Here is an 18,899-nt window from a genome sequence, read left to right on the forward strand (position 1 = left end):
GGAACTGTATATTTTGTCCGCTTTCTTTGTCTGTCATGTTCATAGTGTCATCGTAATCGCAGTTCCACGGTGAACTGTTTATGCTCGCTTCTCTGGCTCCTCCAGGCATGATTCTGGCTCTGTGGATTCGCAAACCTGCACTGCGCATGCTCATTGACCCCATTTAATAGCGTTAACAAATGATTGTGCGTTTATGCTTCCCTAGAATCGCCGATCCAAAACGCACCTTTTTGTGACTTTACGATCGGCGTTTACGATCGCCGTTTTTCGGTGTTTCTACAAAAATGAGAAAGGACGCAACCGTGTTTTGAACTAAACGCGTAACAAATGCCTAATTCTGGCCAGAAAAAGTTAGGCATACACGTACCCTCTGAAATGCCTGCATTCCATCGTCGACTGAAACAATCCGATCGGCTGGATGCAAGGTCGATATCGGTTGATTGTTGGGGCATAAAAAAACTACCGGAAGAAGCAGGGGTGGGGCGACTGATATGTGAAGAAGTCAATAGTCAATAACTGTAAATGTAAAAATGTGAAGAACAGGCGAATATGCATGTGACACCTGCTCTACACATTTTTACATAATAGCAGTGAAGGGATGTTCCTTTTCTACCTGAGGAACTGTATATTTTGTCCGCTTTTTTTGTCAGTCAGATTCATAGTGTGAGCGTTTTAAATCGCTCATTACGTGCCTTTAAAGTTGAGCATAAACGCACCCCAAGTCAGCTACCAACCTACTCGCCCTGTCCTGGTGACACGGAATCTCTAAATAATATGAAACCGCATGGAAACAAAGGTGTAATTAGTTTGGTAAACAAAAAGTTGATTCATGCTCGCCTACTATAGTTGATGTCATTAATTTCTTTGCAAGCGAACACTCCTCTGGCAAACCTTATTCTACTATACAGATCAGCATTATCTTCAGTTAGTCTTCCAATTGAGGGGCATTCAGTGGGTCAACACAGGAATTTAAAATCAAAATCCGCCTAAGCCTAAATACTGTACCACGTGGGATGTTCCTCTTGATTTGAATTACATAAGATTTTTACCAGCCAATCAACAGTTGACCTTGCCCCAATTAAGTCAGAAGCTTTTGTCCTTAATCAGTCAGACCGCAGCGAGTGCGATAATGAGACTGTAAGCTGATTTATATTCAGCGTCTCGTTGTCAATCGCGTAACATTTGCGTGTGCTGAAATTCACGAGATTTCCAGTAAGAAAAGTACATGGTTATTGCTGTTATTCTTATCTATGATATTTCTAGTGCCCTTTTAAAACCTACAATTGCTATGAAGGTATTTGTATACCCCAAAATGTTTGAAATTTAGCAAATACGATCATACCAATTCAGCTCCACTTTCCTAACAATATGGTGACCGTTATTTCATTATTAAAATAACAATACATGGGACTGTTGATTGTGCGTATTAAATATAACCCACACGAAAATGACAACAAAAAGTCAAAATCATCATTGACTGAAATACAACGTAAAAGGCGCTATTTCTTTTTTCAACGGCTTTTTCAAAGTATCTAATATTTGTGGTGGTACACTAGTATTAGAAATAGTTACTTTTATGGATATTTAAGCCGTCTCCGATCCGATTTTGATCAAACAAAGAAGATTTTGTCATTTACATTGTATGTTCTTTCATATTTGACACTCAGTTTTTCATTATCTCACAACAAAATTATTGTGTGTAGCGCCCTCTGCAACAGAACTCAACTATCCCTTTAAGCATTCAGAAATGCTTCAGAATGTACCATAAATCGTCTTAAGGTTCAAATGTTCATGTCCCCCCCCCCCCACCCCCTTTCAGAAAATCCTAGACCCACCCCTGTTTACAGATATACTATTACCCTGGTCTACGGATTCGGGCTTTAAATTCCCGCATTCAATGTATGCAGGGGAGACAGCATTCAAGCCAGGGGCCAATTAGCAGACGCTCACAACCCTAAGCAAACCGCAGTGACATTCACATCCTATCGGGTACCAGTTTAGCACACGGCCGGCAATGTTGTCGCAATGTGTTTCCTTTTGTAGTCTATTTTTTAGTAGGCCCAGCGAAATTAGTACAGGCTGGAGAGTGGCAGAGAGGATTCGAACCCTTAACCTATTGGACTGTGATCCCGTGAATGTACCAGGATACCTCCATTATTATGGTATCATATCATCGGTATGACATAAATATGTTATTTAAGAATATGAACGCCTAAAATTAGATATATCTCATCCTTTTTGACATTATCAATTCATGATAATGATAATAATTTATGAAGCGCATAATAAATTGAATTTTTGTCTTTGCGCTTTCCAATCATGACAAATTTTAATATATAAACAACCTCAATACAACAATAAATAACAAAGCAGATAAGCAATTGACAAAAAAATATTTATGGGAAGTTAACCAATGCACCTATAATTACATCGAAGTAACAACTATTTGACATTACATATAACAAATTCAACAAACAGATACCCTTTATGTCGAATCAACCTCCCAACCAGCAACGGACAAAGCAGCTCTAGGAGACCCTCGAAAACAAATAGGTTTCCAGGGCTCTCCCAAAGCCGTCAATGCTCTCAACAACTCGAAGCTGGTCAGGAAGTTGGATTCACTAGACAGGCGCTGCCGTTGAAATTAAGCCAGCGTAATGCCTAAAAATAATGTATTTAAAGTAACTTTGAATTGTGATGGTACAACGGTTACATTTTCCTCTTTTTCAAAACCCTGCAATCAGTTCTGAAGTACAAAGTGTACATCAGCAGAAAGTGTTTTAAAAAACGCTGGAAATTTGTAGTTCATTTATGTTGGAGTACATTGTTTCATTCATGAATAAGAGCACGTTATTTGGAAATAATTACTGAAATCTTTTAATTGGCAACGCGGAGTGCAATTTATGATCACTATTTTGGCGTAAAAATTGGCAAAATCTTATACATTATAATTCAATATTGTATCTTTATTTTATATTTGTTGCCTATTTAGAGGAGAAAAAGTTTAACCATTTAGACCTTTAGAAGACTCTGCATTGAACTATGGATTATATATACAACGTGCAAAGCTAATCTTGAGCTCTATAGTATGGGAATCGTATTTTGAGAGAAAGTTGCTATGATTTATTCTGGATTGATTATACTGCATAAGATTAGTTGTTTAAGGCAGCGAAATAACAGCATGCACACGAAAACTTACTGGGCATCATCTTCGCTAAAAACCACAACTCCTATTTGCACATAGTGATCTGTGTTAAGCACATTGTGTCGTGCCTACTTATCCAGATTTCCTTATTTTTCTATGCTCATTACTCAGCCACTTTACATTGTCTTCCAAATTTGGCACATGTCATATATTTATAATTTTGATGATTCAGTGTAAGTTTCGTTGAATTGTGTAAGAATTTGTTTTCTATATTTAACAGGACTCAAGTTTACCTTTAAAGCACATAAAATGATTATGTAATAAAAACGACACCATTCAAATCGATAGTTCTCTGCGCGAAAACTATCGCTGATAAACACATAAATTAACAATGATTAAACCTAGTAAATCAGTAAATAAACGGCATCAGAATAATTTACTTAAAATATTATCTTTATCACTATATGGAAAAGAAATGCGTCATCTATTTTTGGAACATGGGTTGACATATATCAAGTACATGGATGTAAGTTTTTTTTTTTTTAAATTGACAACAAATATCACGTATACTGTGTCAAAGTTGATAATGCATTAAATGCGAACGGGTTGAGTTAATCATTTTGCCCATTGTTGCATCATTGTGACGTCAGTTCTTTAAGCGTGTCTTCAGTGATGTAATCCTTCAAGCACTCAAGCGAATACTTCCACAGGAATTCTTGCTTGTCTTTGTCTCTAAGTAAGATGATCATAAAGAGAAAATTACATGCCATTAATTATATGCAAACGCCATGAATTGTAAATATGTGTAAGAATAATTGTGTACAGAAGGATTGCGGATGCACCATGCGAGAGAGAGAGGGTGGATTGAAGAGTCCTGAAAAGGACTCTCAGTAATCTTTCTTGAGGGTTTGTAGTCCTGAAAAGGACTGTTGGTGTAGTCTTGAAAATGACTGTTAGCTTATAGTTCTAATGAGAACTATAGCGCTTGAAGAGGATGGGTGGCGGGAGTGGCTCGACATTTCGAACAGGTTGACTATCCGTGTATCCGACTATCCGGTTTACTATTTGTAGCAATAAATATATACTTCTACATAAAAACACTAAAAAAACGAAATTCACAAATATTTACAAAAATGGACTCGAAATGATATTTGCGCTTTCTGTTAATCTACAATTTGCAATGAAGGGCATTCTGGATTTTAAAAAAAAATGTTAACAAAAAACTAAACGACGCTACCGCTATACCGCTATTGGTTAATAAACAAAAGTTGACTGTTCTGTAAAAAAAAAAAAAAGGATACAAAAAGGGTGAAAGCTACAAAATAGAACTCACGTGGCCGATGGATTCTTGAGACTGGTTGGTTTTGAATTTTCGAGATAGAGCGCAGTCTTACCATCGTACTGCGGGTTCACAGCCGCATGGATAGTCGTCAAGGCTCCGTGAAATGAGTTTCGTGCCAGCCCTGACCGTGCAGAAAAAAGAGGGATACAAATAGTAAACAAATTACCATGCTCTGAGAAGCTCTAGTTGGAATTATGGTTGACCACTCACTGAACAGGATTTCATTGATCAAAAATATAATAATCAATAAATGATAACAATATAAAACATTTATATAGCACCTAATACTTACGTTACTAATCGCTAGACTATCATTACCCCGGCATGAGGCGAGCCACCCTGATAAGGTGATTTGGCTTTCGAAGATTTAGAAATTTACCATCACCAGGGTTGAGAGTAGAAAATGTAGATAAAATGTCTTGCTACATGGCATTAGTGCCGCGGCGGGACTCGAACCGTGAATCATGTGATTGGCAGTCTAGTGACGTATCCACTAGGCTATGACATTTCTAACACAATGTCATATGGTGTTGTAGTCGGGTGGTTAAATAACATGACTGGAAATTAGTACCCCTGCACAGTCATGACGGCATTATGTAATTACTCAAAGCACTTTATCTGCATTGCTCCTCTCCACCCAGGTGCTTAATTGGTACCCTATAGGATGCAAACGTCAACTTGAATGTGATTTACAGTAGGTTTGCGGGTGCACCATGTGTGTGTGTGAGAGAGAGAGAGAGAGAGAGAGGGTTGAGGAGTCCTGAAAAAAGGACTCTGACTCGGTAATCTGTATTTGGGGTGTGTAGACCTGAAAAGGACTGTTGTTATCTTTCTTAGCATATAGTTCTAAGGAGAACTATAGCGCTTGGAGAGGATGAGTGACTCGACGTTTCGAACAGGTTGACTATCCGTCGTCAGGAGTGGAGAATAGGGACTTTTAGATTCACACGAAGACAATAGGTCTATGCTACGATCGACGTCCTTTTAATGCACTGCCTTGAATGGACGTCACACGTATCAGTCCACGCAAATCTAAAAGTCCCTAATAGGTAGCGTGCGTGAGCTTAAGTAACCGGGGTGCGGACGTCAGGACGTTGAATGTGATTGCTTTAGCATGACTTCTGTGTGCGCCCATACAGTGTATATGGCGCCTGATTGGAATGCTCCCTAGGGAGTGGAGAGTGTGGGCTGTAAAGTTCTGGATCGAAATTGATTTCATTGACCAGGGGAACTTCAACGATAATGCCTTTGGTCGGATATATTGTAACTGGTAAAGAACATTTTTTAAAGAAATATATTGTTATTTGGGCCCCATAACACGAAGCTTAGCAATTGATCGTACGATTGATTGCATTAATCACTCTGTGCAATCAAATGCAAAAATCAATCTTTCCATTCACAGCCAATCTTTGTGTTACGGGGGCCAGGTAAATATTTTCATTGTCGTCATATACAGTATAGAGGAATATGATATCTACGGTCGAAATATATTTTGTATTCCGGTCTATGTATTTTCTGCTAAACACTGATAAAGACAAAGCACTGGTGAACACGTTAATTCGAATTGATAACACCCACGAAAACCTTCATATGATCCGTAAGATTTTACACAAGGCCTAATAATAATTGGTATCGTGCACAAAGAATAGTCAACACCATTCTTTCTCTCTTTTGAAATGCAAATACACAATTAGTCCAATTAAGTACCTGTTTATCAACTATCCATACACACACTCACTGAATTATACTCACTCATCGAGCTAAGCATGCCCGCCAAAAACTTCATGGAACCAGATACCTGTTGGTTTTCCCTCTTCATAATATCTGTATCGACCACACCAGGATGCAGAGAAAAAACGCCGATTCCAGACCCTTCTAGCCTCTCCGCTAATGTAAACATCTCCATAATCTAGGTAGAACAAAAGAAAAATCATGATTTAACTCTTGAGAAGTGTTTTAAGCACTCGACTTGAAATACAAAGGTCGTGGGTTCGATCCCTGACACGGCATTAGTGTCCTTTGGCAAGGCATTAGTCTGCATGTGCCACTCCATACCCAGAAGAAAAATGGGGACGCCTGTAGGATGACGAAAGCCTTTGTGTTAGTAATTGACATATGCCCTTACGGTGACCATATGCATGTAGTAGTACTCCCCAGGGAATGGATATGGTGCACATTGTGTGTGAATGGATCCGATGAGAGGGGTAATAATATCTACAAAGGGGTAAAAACATTCATTAGTGCTGTGGCGGGACTCGAACCACGGACCTTGTGACCCACAGTCCGGTGACATATTCATTCGACCACGACATCTCTATGTTTGGTATAGGCCTTAAATATTCCAATGTCAATGTGGTTTTATTGAATCAGTTAAAGAATCCAGTGGTTATACTGGTCGGTTACATAGTAAGTGGTGAGACGTTATGTAGTAAATACATAATGTTATCATTATTGTTATTATCATCATTATTATTATCATAGTTATTTTAATAATTATTACTACTACCACTATTACTACTACTACTAATAATAATATTATTATGTCTTGTTTACCCAGGGTAGCCTCATCAGTATTCATACAGTTCTCCCTGAGGGCCCTGCAATCATATTAATACCCCGGTCATCGGATTCAGGCTTAGCCGAACACACAAAGTATGAACATTCTCCGCTCCCTGGGGAGCATTTCAGCCAGGCGTCATACTGTAATCATCGTCATAATCATCATCTTTATATTACATCATTTGTGCTGCTTGAAACGTTCTCCAAACAAACCTGATAGAGCTTGGTGCTTCCATATTTGGACATCGGGTGTTCGTTCATGAATTGCATATTTTCTTCGTGCCAGCTAACACCGCGATAAGAGATGGACGAAACCAATATGATCTTGGCATTGCCCCCGGACGCCTTTAACACCGGAAGTAAATGGAGAGTTAGAAGGAAGTGCGACAGGTAATTGACCTGGAAGTGTATCTCGAAACCGTCAGTTGTTTTGACTGTGTGAATTACAAGAACAAGGGAAACCACCTTATACAAAATTGAAGACTTGCACTAAAGATAAAGGTGAGTTTTTGTTTTGTTTTGTTTTAATTTAAAAAATTCTCACAGAATCAAACGAAACTTAAACTGAATGTTCAAGACTACAGATAAATGTCAATTACCAAACAATTTTGGTAGAAAATGTATACTGGCTGAGTAATGAGCATAGAAAGATTAGGAACTCAAGGTTAGTAGCCCCGACACCATCTGTGTAGTCCAATATACATCTTTCTGTTTACAGTGCTTGTTACTTTACTAAGACTGGGCCAAATTTATTATGAATATTGATGACTCCAGAACTTTGCAGTACACACCAATACTTACATGCTACATGGTCAACTTTTTTCTGATCCATTCCACACCTTTTCTTTCACAATGCAATCGGATGACCAGAACTCACCTTTGTCCTTAACAAAAATAGAAGCTTTTTCTGAATATGACCTCCAAAGTTTTTTTTTGACCGTGTACATATATATTATATAATAAAAATAATAAAAATCTGAATAAATTGAATTGAAACCGGTCATAGTGAAGAAGAGAACTCTCAAGGATTGTCATGTCAATTGTTTTAATTACTATTTATATGTATTTATGAATATATTACAATTTTGTATATACACACCTTATGGGAAAAACAGTGTAATTAAGATAAGCAGAAGGATTTACAAACTATATTTGCAACTTCATTTATAAACCAGTTGTAATCAAAATAATAACATATTATATTAATTGCAAGTTTATTCATGTACGATAATCTGTTGTATATTGCAATGACGAGTATTAAAGACCGTCAATACTACTGGGCCAGAAGGGATTAGACGACACAGCGAGGACACTGACAGGTGGCTATCTCATTAGCTCAGCTCTCAACTAAGATAAGAAAAAAAGGATCATGGGGGATCAACAGGCAGCGATTGGGGAAGGTTTCTATATAATAATAATAATATTTAATTTTTATATAGCGCTTAATACAAATGTCTCTAAGCGCTTTACAAATATACTATTACCCCGGTCATTGGATTCAGTGCTTGCCCGCACACGCTGTGTGCACAATCTCCACTCCCTGGGGAGCATTCCAGCCGGGCGTTACTTGACGCTCACAGGCTATTTGACCAACAATGACGGCCGCATCCTACTGGGTACCCATTTGACACCTGGATGGAGAGTAGCAAGTGCAGGTTAATATCTTGCCAAAGGATATTATAGAGGAAGCAACTAACTACAAGTAGGACAGTGGGGCTTTAACGTAACATGAACGATACAATAGGGTATTGAAATTGAAATGATTTCGCGAAAGTCTATGCGATCGTATATTACCTTCCCCTCCGTAGATAATTCCAGCGTTGCACACTAGGATGTGAAGCGGGAGCCCTTTGGCCTTGAACGCCTCTACGAAGCTCATCGTACTGGCGATCGACGAAAGGTCAAGGATCATGAACTCGACATCAAGGTCATCGGTCTGTTGAGAGAAAGGAAAGGCTAACTGTGACGTCATAACTATGACGTCATAACGATTCGAAAGTGACTGTGATCCGTTATGTGCTATGTAAACTATTTGCATGTTCCAATTTGCATTTCTCACGGGATAGTAATAACGGGGGAATTCAAGATTATATAAAGGTTTCAATTGTAAAATTAATCTGTGAAGGTGGTAGAAGGATTGTCATGTAGCTAAATGAAGACCGGAAATGGGTAGTATTGCACAAAGTAAACCTTCTGTCAATCGATACCTATTGTTTTGTGCAAACCGACACTTGGCAAACAAGCACCTGTGCTGATTGGCGCTGATGGCAAAGGAAAGGTTGAGTGCTTACACAAATGGCTATACTATAAAACCATGGGGACGGGTTTATATCAACATCAGGTTCGAGACGATCTGGAATTTTGAAAAAAAAGGCAGAGAAGTTTTTTTTTTCATAGGTGTGTCTTTAAACTAGAAGTACATTTACATCACTAATCAACACTCTTATTTTAAAGAAAAAATGGATCTGACAAAGAAACGAAAGAAAACAAATGAAATTGTAAAAAAGGGAGGTATATATTCGTCCTTGTTTTCACGAAGTGACGGTAGTGAGGAAAATCGTAACGCAAAGTGAATTCAATTTTTTTTCACTACCGTCACTTCGTAAAAACAGCGCCGTATTGTTTACATGATTATATGGTGAAGTAGTAATTGTAAGGGGTGTGTTCCTCCTGAACAAAATACCTCCCTCCTCATCGATCAACAATATAGATTATACTTTGATAGACAGGTGTGTTATATTTATTACGTCCATGGGTGGTTTTAGTTACCTTGATCTTGACCTTTGACTCTTTGTCGTCAGATTTCTCTTCGCTGTGCTCCTTTTTCATTCGCTCTATGGCCTAGGAGAAACAAGGAAATCTGAAAATTAGTTCATTCTTCAAAAACATCTAAAGGAAATTAAACTATGTTCCATGAGGAACTGTAGAGGTGCTGTGGTCTAGTGGATAAGTCACAAGGAAATCTGAAAATTAGTTCATTCTTCAAAAACATCTAAAAGAAATTAAACTATGTTCCAAGAGGAACTGTAGAGGTGCTGTGGTCTAGTGGATAAGTCACAAGGAAATCTGAAAATTAGTTAATTTTTCAAAAACATCTAAAAGAAATTAAACTATGTTCCAAGAGGAACTATAGAGGTGCTGTGGTCTAGTGGATAAGTCACAAGGAAATCTGAAAATTAGTTCATTCTTCAAAAACATCTAAAAGAAAATAAACTATGTTCCATGAGGAACTGTAGAGGTGCTGTTGTCTAGTGGATAAGTCACAAGGAAATCTGAAAATTAGTTCATTCTTCAAAAACATCTAAAAGAAATTATACTATGTTCCATGAGGAACTGTATAGGTGCTGTGGTCTAGTGGATAAGTCACCTAACTGCAATCACAAGGTACGGGATGCGAATCCCAGCCCGGCACTAGCGTCCTCTGGCAAAAAAATTAATCTACATTATTTTGCCACTCTCCACCCAGGTGTTAAATGGGTACCGGTAGGACGCGAAAGTTAATGTAGTCTGCTCAGTATTGTGAGCGTCTGTAAAATGATGCCTGGTTGGAATACTCCCCAGGAAGTGGATAATGGCAGAATAGTAATTTAATCCAGTAACAGGGGTTAATATTAATGGTGTTAACGCTTTGGTAAGTTGATGGATATTAAGCAGCAGATATCACTTGTTAAAGGTACGATGTCCCATTTGCAGGCCAACAAAATGAAAAGGTTAAATTCCAACGGCATTTGAAAGATGATACTAATTTACAACTTCCCTAAAAAAGGTTGGGCTTGAAAATGTCTTCAAGTGGGAAAATAACGACTATTAGTTGTCAAATCGACTTAGGAGCTATAGAGCCAATAAGTAATAGTCTTGATTTTCAGACCATCGTACCAAATGGTCATGCGTTTTATGCGGCGCAAAGATTCAATCAGTTTAATTTTGGCCATCACAAGAGTGGGTAATTGATGTAGACAAATGCTCATGTACCCTTTACAGCTCATTTTATGTATGTTATTACCAAAGAAGAAAAAAAGCCAATCAGTCACTCAATAGTGTCTGACAGTGAAGTCTAGCAAGTAAACGGGTTTCCTTGCATAATTTGAATATTCGGACACTGCTAACGTTCAAATTTCACAGAAAGGACATACATGACATATCTATAATTCCTGCACAGTTCTACAGAATTTGAGGTTGGCTGCAAAAGGGACATAGTACCTTTAAGGCTCCATTTACTCGTACACACGCACGTGCACACCCTCACGCACATCCCCCACCCTCGCACATGTTCTTCTGAAATAGATATCATTATTTGCATGAACTTACGTAATGAGATTAAACTCACTTCATTTGCCTTGGCTTCGGAGCGACAAGCCACAATGACCTTTGCCCCCAGCTGGGCTAATGTTTTTGCCGTCTCATATCCGATTCCTGATAAAAAAATTAAATGACAATAGAGGGGACAAGGGTTGAATGATGTAAGTTTTGCAATGATAATTTCCTGTACGTGACAAAATGATGTAAATCCGAACAAACTATTAAAAAAAGATTTCGAGCGAATACATGTCAATTCATGGAAGAAAAAAAAGCAGTAAGGGGCTTTAAGAAAAATTTAGGAACTACCATCAAAATCATGACTCTCTCATCTTTTTGTCCGATTTTGTTTTGTTTATAAAGTAGTTTGCTATCAAAGTTAGTTTTTCCTTTACATACTTATGAAGCCTTAGTGCATCTATCCCAATGATAATTGACACACGCCAGGGAGATTATTTATGTGGCATATAAATAGTAAAGTGCGAATCACATACCTGTGTTTGCCCCAGTAACAATCACGGTCTTCTGAGTTAGATCGACATCCGGAACAGGTTTTTGTGACGTAAGACTAGTACCCATCGTATAGCCCCACGCGTTTAAAATGGAGAACGGAGATGTTTTACTGTATATACACGATGATTTACTGACTTGAATCTGATTTTATTCCCGTATCGATGTCTATTCAGTCAAGGAATTAATATGGGCAGAATATATCATTTGGGAAAGGCATGCAGGCGCATATCCACTAAGCATATACCATAGAATGTAATGCTGAAATTAAAAAGAGCGAAATACACGGTAGGACCACAGCATAAATGCTATGCTTGTGTCGGCTCCGAAGTATTATGTTACCCTAGCGGAAATGTAAATGATCAGCACAAAGTACATGGACTTTGCACAATAGATTACAGATTAACTCTGAAAAGATATTCCGGAGTTTGTGCATTCCAATTCTTTTCAAACATGAATTTAAGGGTTTGGGATCGCTCTTAATTGTTGAGAAGGCAGCGGCGCGTCGCATACTGTTATAATATTTCCAGAAGCATAATACAGTCGTACTCTATAACGCAGAAGCACTATAGGGTGCGAGTACGTATTAAAGTCCTTTCTACAATGTGGCCATGTGTTGTAGCCAAATGCACTGGTGCCCCCCCCCCCCCCCCCCCCATCTTCTTTCACGCATATTTCGTTCCATGAGTGTTGTAAGTTAACTGTATTTCTTCTGATACGCTTCAACTGATAATTATGCCAAGCAGATTAAAACAGAAGATCGGGACAAATGAGTACATTGATTGTTATTACAAAGTAACTACGCCCTAGGACCTCTACCCCAATTATTAGCACCGATGTCTCCTTAGTTTCTCTTTAACATGAATGTACCGCATTTTGCCAAAAAAATCATAAGGATAATGATGTGTATATAATGTAGGGGCTCCGACACAACGCCCCCGCCTGGGGCTCCTACTGTGATATCGTTCTGTAGGTCCTACATAATCCCTATACCAAAAGAGCCGGTTGTATAACAACAATCCATGTGACTTTACCTTATATATCATTCGGGGGCTCCGGGACAATGCCCCGCTTCCACACACTTATATCATACATTTGCGGGGGCTCCTACCTTTATATCGTTCAGTAGGTCCTAAGAGAGACCTGTACCAAAACAAGCGGTCGTATCACCACAAACCAATTTGATCTTACATTATATATAACATCGCCGCGCCCCCGATCACACATTATGCAGGGGGCTCCTTCTCTAACATCGTTCAGCAGTGCCTAAGGAATACTTGTACCAAAAATGGCGTTTTTACAACAAAAAATCAAACTTATTTTACCGTATTTTTAATTTGGGGGCTCCAGTACGACGCCCCGCGCCCAATTCACAAATATATGTTTTTTTTTTTTTTTTTTTTTTTTTTTTTGGGGGGGGGGGGGGCTCCAATCCTATCGTCGTTCAATAGATCCTAAGGAAGCCCTGTACCAAGCTTTGCATTTTTACAACAACAAATAAATGATATATTACCTTATACATTATATGGGGGCCCCGGGAAGACGCCTCAAACCCCGCACATTTATATAATTTTCTTTTGCCGGGGGCTCCTACAATGTCGTTCAGTAGGTCCTAAGGAAGCCATGTACCAAAAATGGCGCCTTTATCATGCATGTAACGATAATTTCACTAAGCCACCTGACTACAATGGTGTGTGGCTGTCTCGTCAAAACGCACTATGGCTATGCGAAAAGTTTATTCTGAGGTTGTTGCTGTGATCACCATGACATTAGATTTTTAATGATTAAAGATAAACTTGAGTTCTGGTTTTAAAAAAATGAATTCTCACAGAATCAAACGAAACTTATACTGAATGTTCAAGATTACAAGTCATTTGCCAAACAATTTTGGTATAAAATGTATACTGACTGAGTAATGAGCATAGAAAGGTGAAGAAATCAAGGTAGGTAGCCCCGACGCGCATTTTTTTTTTACACAACTGTTTAGCCAGTTCAGTCAAATATACTGTGCAAACGACTAGATACAGAGTCTAACATTACCCTTACCCTTATCAGTATTTTTGGATTGATGGAGCTGTATTCGGTAATGTCTTTGTTTCTCGTTAAATCTATCCTCTTCTCTTTCGTCATGTAGGCCTTTTTCTTTGTTTTTCCTTCAATCTATCATTTTCTCCTTCGTCATATATTTTTTTTCGTTTTTTCCTTCAATATATCCTTTTCTCCTTCGTTATATATTTCTTTGTTTTTCGTTCAATCTATCCTTCAGTGTTCTCCTTCGTTATATATATTTCTTTTGTTCTCCCATATTCTATCCTCTTCTCTTTCCTTATGTATTTCCTTGATTTTCCTTCTCCATATCCTCTCCACTATCCTTGTTTTACTTTTATATAATCTTCCCTTCCCTGGGTGTAGTGCGCTGACGACTTAGACTCTTTCACCAGAGCACTTCTAGAAATGGCGTGTAGGCCCCTACCACTTTGGACAAGAATTGGATGAATATTGCCTAGATTTTGGGGGCTGTATCTTTTGATAGAAACATCGTTGAGCGTTGAAATGTGTTCTTCTGAGTAGTTAATTTTTTTAATTATCTAACCATGATGATGAAAAACAATCCTAAACGGAAAACTGAAAAAATCGTTCAGACACCTTACTATTATAATATTTCCAGAAGCATAATATACGTACTCTATAACGCAGAAGCACTGTAGGTTGCGTAAAAACGCATTTGTCGCATAGTGTATTCGACAAGCATGTGATGTGGTGATTCTCAGAGACATGTAATTACAATGGCATGTGAGCATGCTGTCCGAGCTATTGTGTTGTCTCGTCTTGATTATGCCAATTCATTATTGTATGGGTCTATGGGATCAAGTCATCACGAATACAGCGTCTCCAGAAGATTCAGAATCGCGGAGCAAAGCTGATCTACTTGGCCCGTAAGCACGATCATGTCACCCCGTTGCTTAAAGAACTACATTGGCTTCCAATCAAGCAACGCATTGAGTTCAAGATCTTGACGGTTATCTATAAGTGCATTCAAAACAAAGCTCCAGTAGTGTATCTCAATTCTCTCATCGTACCCTACCAATCTGCTCGTCCTGGCCTTCGCTCGTGACAGCACCGTGCTACACGTTCCTCGAACATACACCAAAGCTGGCGACAATGCTTTCCATGCATGTGCTCCTCGACTCTGGAATGAGCTTCCACGTTTTATTCAATTATCACCTTTGCTGGATGTCTTCCGAAAATGTCTCAAAACTCTCCTCTTTGACCATGATTAACAATAGATTCTTTGATAACTTTTATGTTTAGCGCTGTGAAACAACAGTTAGTTTGTAAGAGCGCTATAGAAATGACTTTATTGTATTGTATTGTAATGGAGCTACATTTTAATAACTAACTACGGATTTTAAATAACTAACCACGAGAAGTTTATTTTGACCATGTCGGCAATCCAATACACAAATTCGGCTTATATTATACATTACTTGTGTATGCATTTACAATATCTAGTCTCCAGACCTACTGTTGTCAATAAAAAGAAGTAGCATATAAGCACACACTATCCGGTGGATTGATTTCGCATAGTCTTGTCAAGATCGGATGTATGGGGTGAATAATAACATACATTTCAGAAAAATAAGATTAAAGATGTTATTTTGGTTACCAAGGCCTCGTCTTATAGGCTTTTAAACATTTGGAATTAATCGCAACTTATTTAGAATTAATATGGATCGCAATGATGGAGATCAGAAAGAGGGGACTACCAACTTGCAATTGATCAGAGGACTTACACTTCATTATTGATTCGGATCAATCGCTATAAGACAAAGCCCTGGATTAAATGCTTTGTTACTATATTCCTGTCCTTCTACCGAGTTAGGGTATGTACTTGGCTTATGACTGAGCTATGAATCCAAGCAATTGTGTGTTTTATGAAGAAGGAGAAACTTGATTACTTGATGATCAATGATCATTGGAGCAGAGCCTGTTAATCTCTTTTTTTTTCTAATATCACACCCAGGCGCGTACACAGGGGGTTTGGGGGGTTTGGGAGCTTAAACCACCCCCCCCCCCCTTTGGTAATTTTTTGTGTGTAAACCCCCCCCCCCCTAAATTTCTCTAACCCCCCCCCCCCTTTTTGGATTTTTTTTCTTTTCTTTTTTATTAAAAAAAAAAAAAATATTCCCATGGTTGACCTAAAAAAAGCTGACCTTGCCCCCCCCCCCCCCCCCCGCTTATTCAGCGGCTGGCTGAGTCGTTGCGAACTTTTCGGCCCGATTTATAAATGTTAAACCCCCCCCCCCCCCCCCCCCTTGAAAAAATCCTGCGTACGCGCCTGATCACACCCTTTAGATATAGCCTGGAATCCTTCTTAAAACGATGAAAAACGTCATATCACCATTACCCTTAAAACGATGATGTTTAGCGTTTTCTAGTCGCATGCTATGTCGCCTTCGTGTACTTGTAAACAAAGAGACCAGGTTGAATCCCGAGCCCGCCCCCTCCACGTGTCACGTTTACAAATCTTAGGGTTAGGGTTAGGGTTAGGGTGAACTGCAGATATCAGAGTAGACTCGATCGTTCCTTGCGTCTAAAGACGATGAATATCATCGTCTTCAGGGCAATGTTGATATGATGTATTTCATCGTTTTAGGAAGGAGACCAGGTTTTTAAGATAACATGAACAAATAATGATAAAGGAAACTGATCAGAAAACGAAGCCCAAAAGACTCCTCATGTTCCATCTATGTTCCTCTCTTCATCTTATCTTTTAGTGATCTACCAAAGATTATGATTTGTTTGTATAATGTTTGCGTTTTATTTTTTGTGGTTGCTTTGTTAGTTGTTGTTTTTTTGGTAGGGAGTGTATTTGTTGTATGTCATCATAAAATAAGTATGCCGAGGTTAACCGCGTGTACCCGTATAAATATGTCTGAATAAATAAATAAATAAATAATAGCTGGACGAGGCTTACTATACGATCCTAATTAATTGCCTGTGAACAATCATACGTATGCTATCAGTGAGTAATTCAGTGTACGTTCTCAAAGTCTAATGATATATTCAATACAAAATATGTTATACTTTATGTAACTGTCTAGGTTTGTAGGTGGCCTCGAAGAAATAATGAAAAGCTCGGTTCGATAGAATGGATCCGTAACATAGGACCAAGAGGGCAGGGCGCTTCACGAAACTTGTCATGAGGACCCTGAAGAACCAATGATATCTTATAAACATCCAACGAGGTGGCATAATTATGATTCATCAGTTCTTTTAAAGGCCCACTGCACTACTTGTAGCTACTTGTGCCCTCTATTATAACAATCAATGCCTAATCGGTGACCATTGGTCCCCCATGATCCTCTTTTTCTTATGTTAACTGAGAGCTGAGTTGATGAGATAACCACCTGTCCAGTGACCTTGCATGGCGCTCTAATCCCTCCTGTAAACTACGGTAGATAAGCTTTAAATATGATAGGAAAAGCTCCAGTATACGTTGATTGAGTATTGAATTTGAAGGGTCTGTTAAGTTCTTTAATATAGTCCTAACAATGACCTCATTTGCTTCTTAATCACCGTTTGCAAATGTTCACACATTTTCTATTGCAATATTGATTGACACGTAAAGTAAGTAAAATCCATTTGTCTAAATTATCTGTAACTCATGACAAGAAGTCCTTGACGGAATAATTCACAATTTACAGTCATGAAAGTAAATGCATCCAATACGTGACAAAAGAAATGATAATGCATATAACTTGAGTCTTCAAGTAGTCACCCCCCCCCCCTCCCTCTCCCTGGATCCGCCAATGCTAGGGTTTACAAAAAGACTTTGATTTATTTCAAAACAAACGAAACGAAACAGGTTAATATATATCATAAGTTGTATAAAAATAGTTAAAATAGAGCAGGGACGTATCCTTGATTTAACAAAAGGTGAGGGGGCACTAATTCAAAAATTTACTGACCAGCAAACAAAAAGATTCATCAGCATTGTCGTTTTGGCCAAAAGGGGGCAGCGTGCACTAAAACTAGCCCCAATAAAGCTTTAAACACATTGCTAGAGTTTACAAATAAACTTTGGTTGCCCCCCCCCCCCCCCCCCCACTTTGGACCAAAACTGACAACAGAAGCATGTAAACTCTAGCATTGGCGGATCAAGGGGGAGGGGGCGTAAATATGATGTACAATTGTTCCCACGATATCGGCGGAAGATTTCAAAAGAAAATAACAAGCGCGTAAATTACAAGCGGCTGAGTGTATCATTTACAAGCGTGTCAATTACGATGTGCGCGCAGAGATTCATAAATAATTGTGGATTTGTAAAGCGTGGACCTTACAATCTACGTATTTTTCGCGCGAAAAAAAGATGACCACGCTCATGTCATGAATAATCCTTGCAAAAAAGCCAATCACAGAACCTGTCTCATGAAAGTGCCTCTGTGTAGAAAAATGTATATGAAAAAAGTGGGTATAAGATTGAGATGTGTTAGGTGGGTCAGAAAGACGTAGTACAGTAAAAGGAAACACTCGATTAAAACACTGTCTCAGCCGATGATGGAGCTCGAACGCTGGATAGAAAGATTCTAATAAAGGATATAGTTTAGAGATACATGTCATTGTCTTTGATAGCTGCATAGCCTACAGGCAAATTAAAAAATGTCGATGTTTAAAACATTGCCAACTTGTAAAACTCCAAACGATCGAGCGACCAATGTGATGCGGCAGGAAAGACCCTGCACTCCCCGTGATTCCAGGCCCGTCGTTCCGGCGTAGTGGAGGATCGACTACTAGTACCGCTCAAAGTAGGTGGCTTCTGAATGAGCGCCTTGATTTCAGTATAGTGAAGGGCATCTTTTGGGATGAACACATTTTTGGATTATCATTTGGATGATACAATGTTAGCCATGGTGAGATTCATTTGATGTATAAATGCATCATTTAGTCATATCTGCCTTCTCTGCTTTCTCTCTCTTGTCCCGGCCAAGTTGCGCCTTTTAGAGCTCCTAAATTCGACACATAATAGCCTCATAGTCATAGGCC

The 18,899-nt window shown here is 38.7% G+C and overlaps 1 protein-coding gene across 1 annotated transcript; it reads right to left on the bottom strand.

The window, feature by feature from the left end:
• Window positions 1-3,562: 3,562 nt before the first annotated feature.
• On the bottom strand, window positions 3,563-12,153 carry LOC579952 (dehydrogenase/reductase SDR family member on chromosome X-like). Its single transcript, XM_011683757.2, has 8 exons — window positions 11,837-12,153; window positions 11,374-11,459; window positions 9,816-9,887; window positions 8,841-8,982; window positions 7,260-7,480; window positions 6,240-6,396; window positions 4,479-4,608; window positions 3,563-3,877 (listed from the first exon to the last, which is right to left on the bottom strand). The coding sequence occupies exons 1-8, from the start codon at window positions 11,919-11,921 to the stop codon at window positions 3,781-3,783; spliced, it is 990 nt and encodes a 329-aa protein (XP_011682059.1). The 5' UTR covers window positions 11,922-12,153; the 3' UTR covers window positions 3,563-3,780.
• Window positions 12,154-18,899: the final 6,746 nt, after the last annotated feature.

Source organism: Strongylocentrotus purpuratus, unplaced genomic scaffold (genome assembly GCF_000002235.5).
Source record: "Strongylocentrotus purpuratus isolate Spur 01 unplaced genomic scaffold, Spur_5.0 spur5_scaffold_20, whole genome shotgun sequence".
In the NCBI taxonomy this organism is placed as follows: domain Eukaryota; kingdom Metazoa; phylum Echinodermata; class Echinoidea; order Camarodonta; family Strongylocentrotidae; genus Strongylocentrotus; species Strongylocentrotus purpuratus.

What these genes read in the sequence shown, in the direction of transcription:
- LOC579952 (XM_011683757.2), bottom strand. Translation starts at nt 11,921, where the DNA reads ATGGGTACTAGTCTTACGTCACAAAAACCTGTTCCGGATGTCGATCTA. An exon ending in AGTCAAAGGTCAAGATCAAG is followed by an intron (nt 8,983 to 9,815) that starts GTAACTAAAACC and finishes TTCTCTCAACAG; the next exon opens with ACCGATGACCTTGATGTCGA. An exon ending in GAAGCACCAAGCTCTATCAG is followed by an intron (nt 6,397 to 7,259) that starts GTTTGTTTGGAG and finishes TGTTCTACCTAG; the next exon opens with ATTATGGAGATGTTTACATT.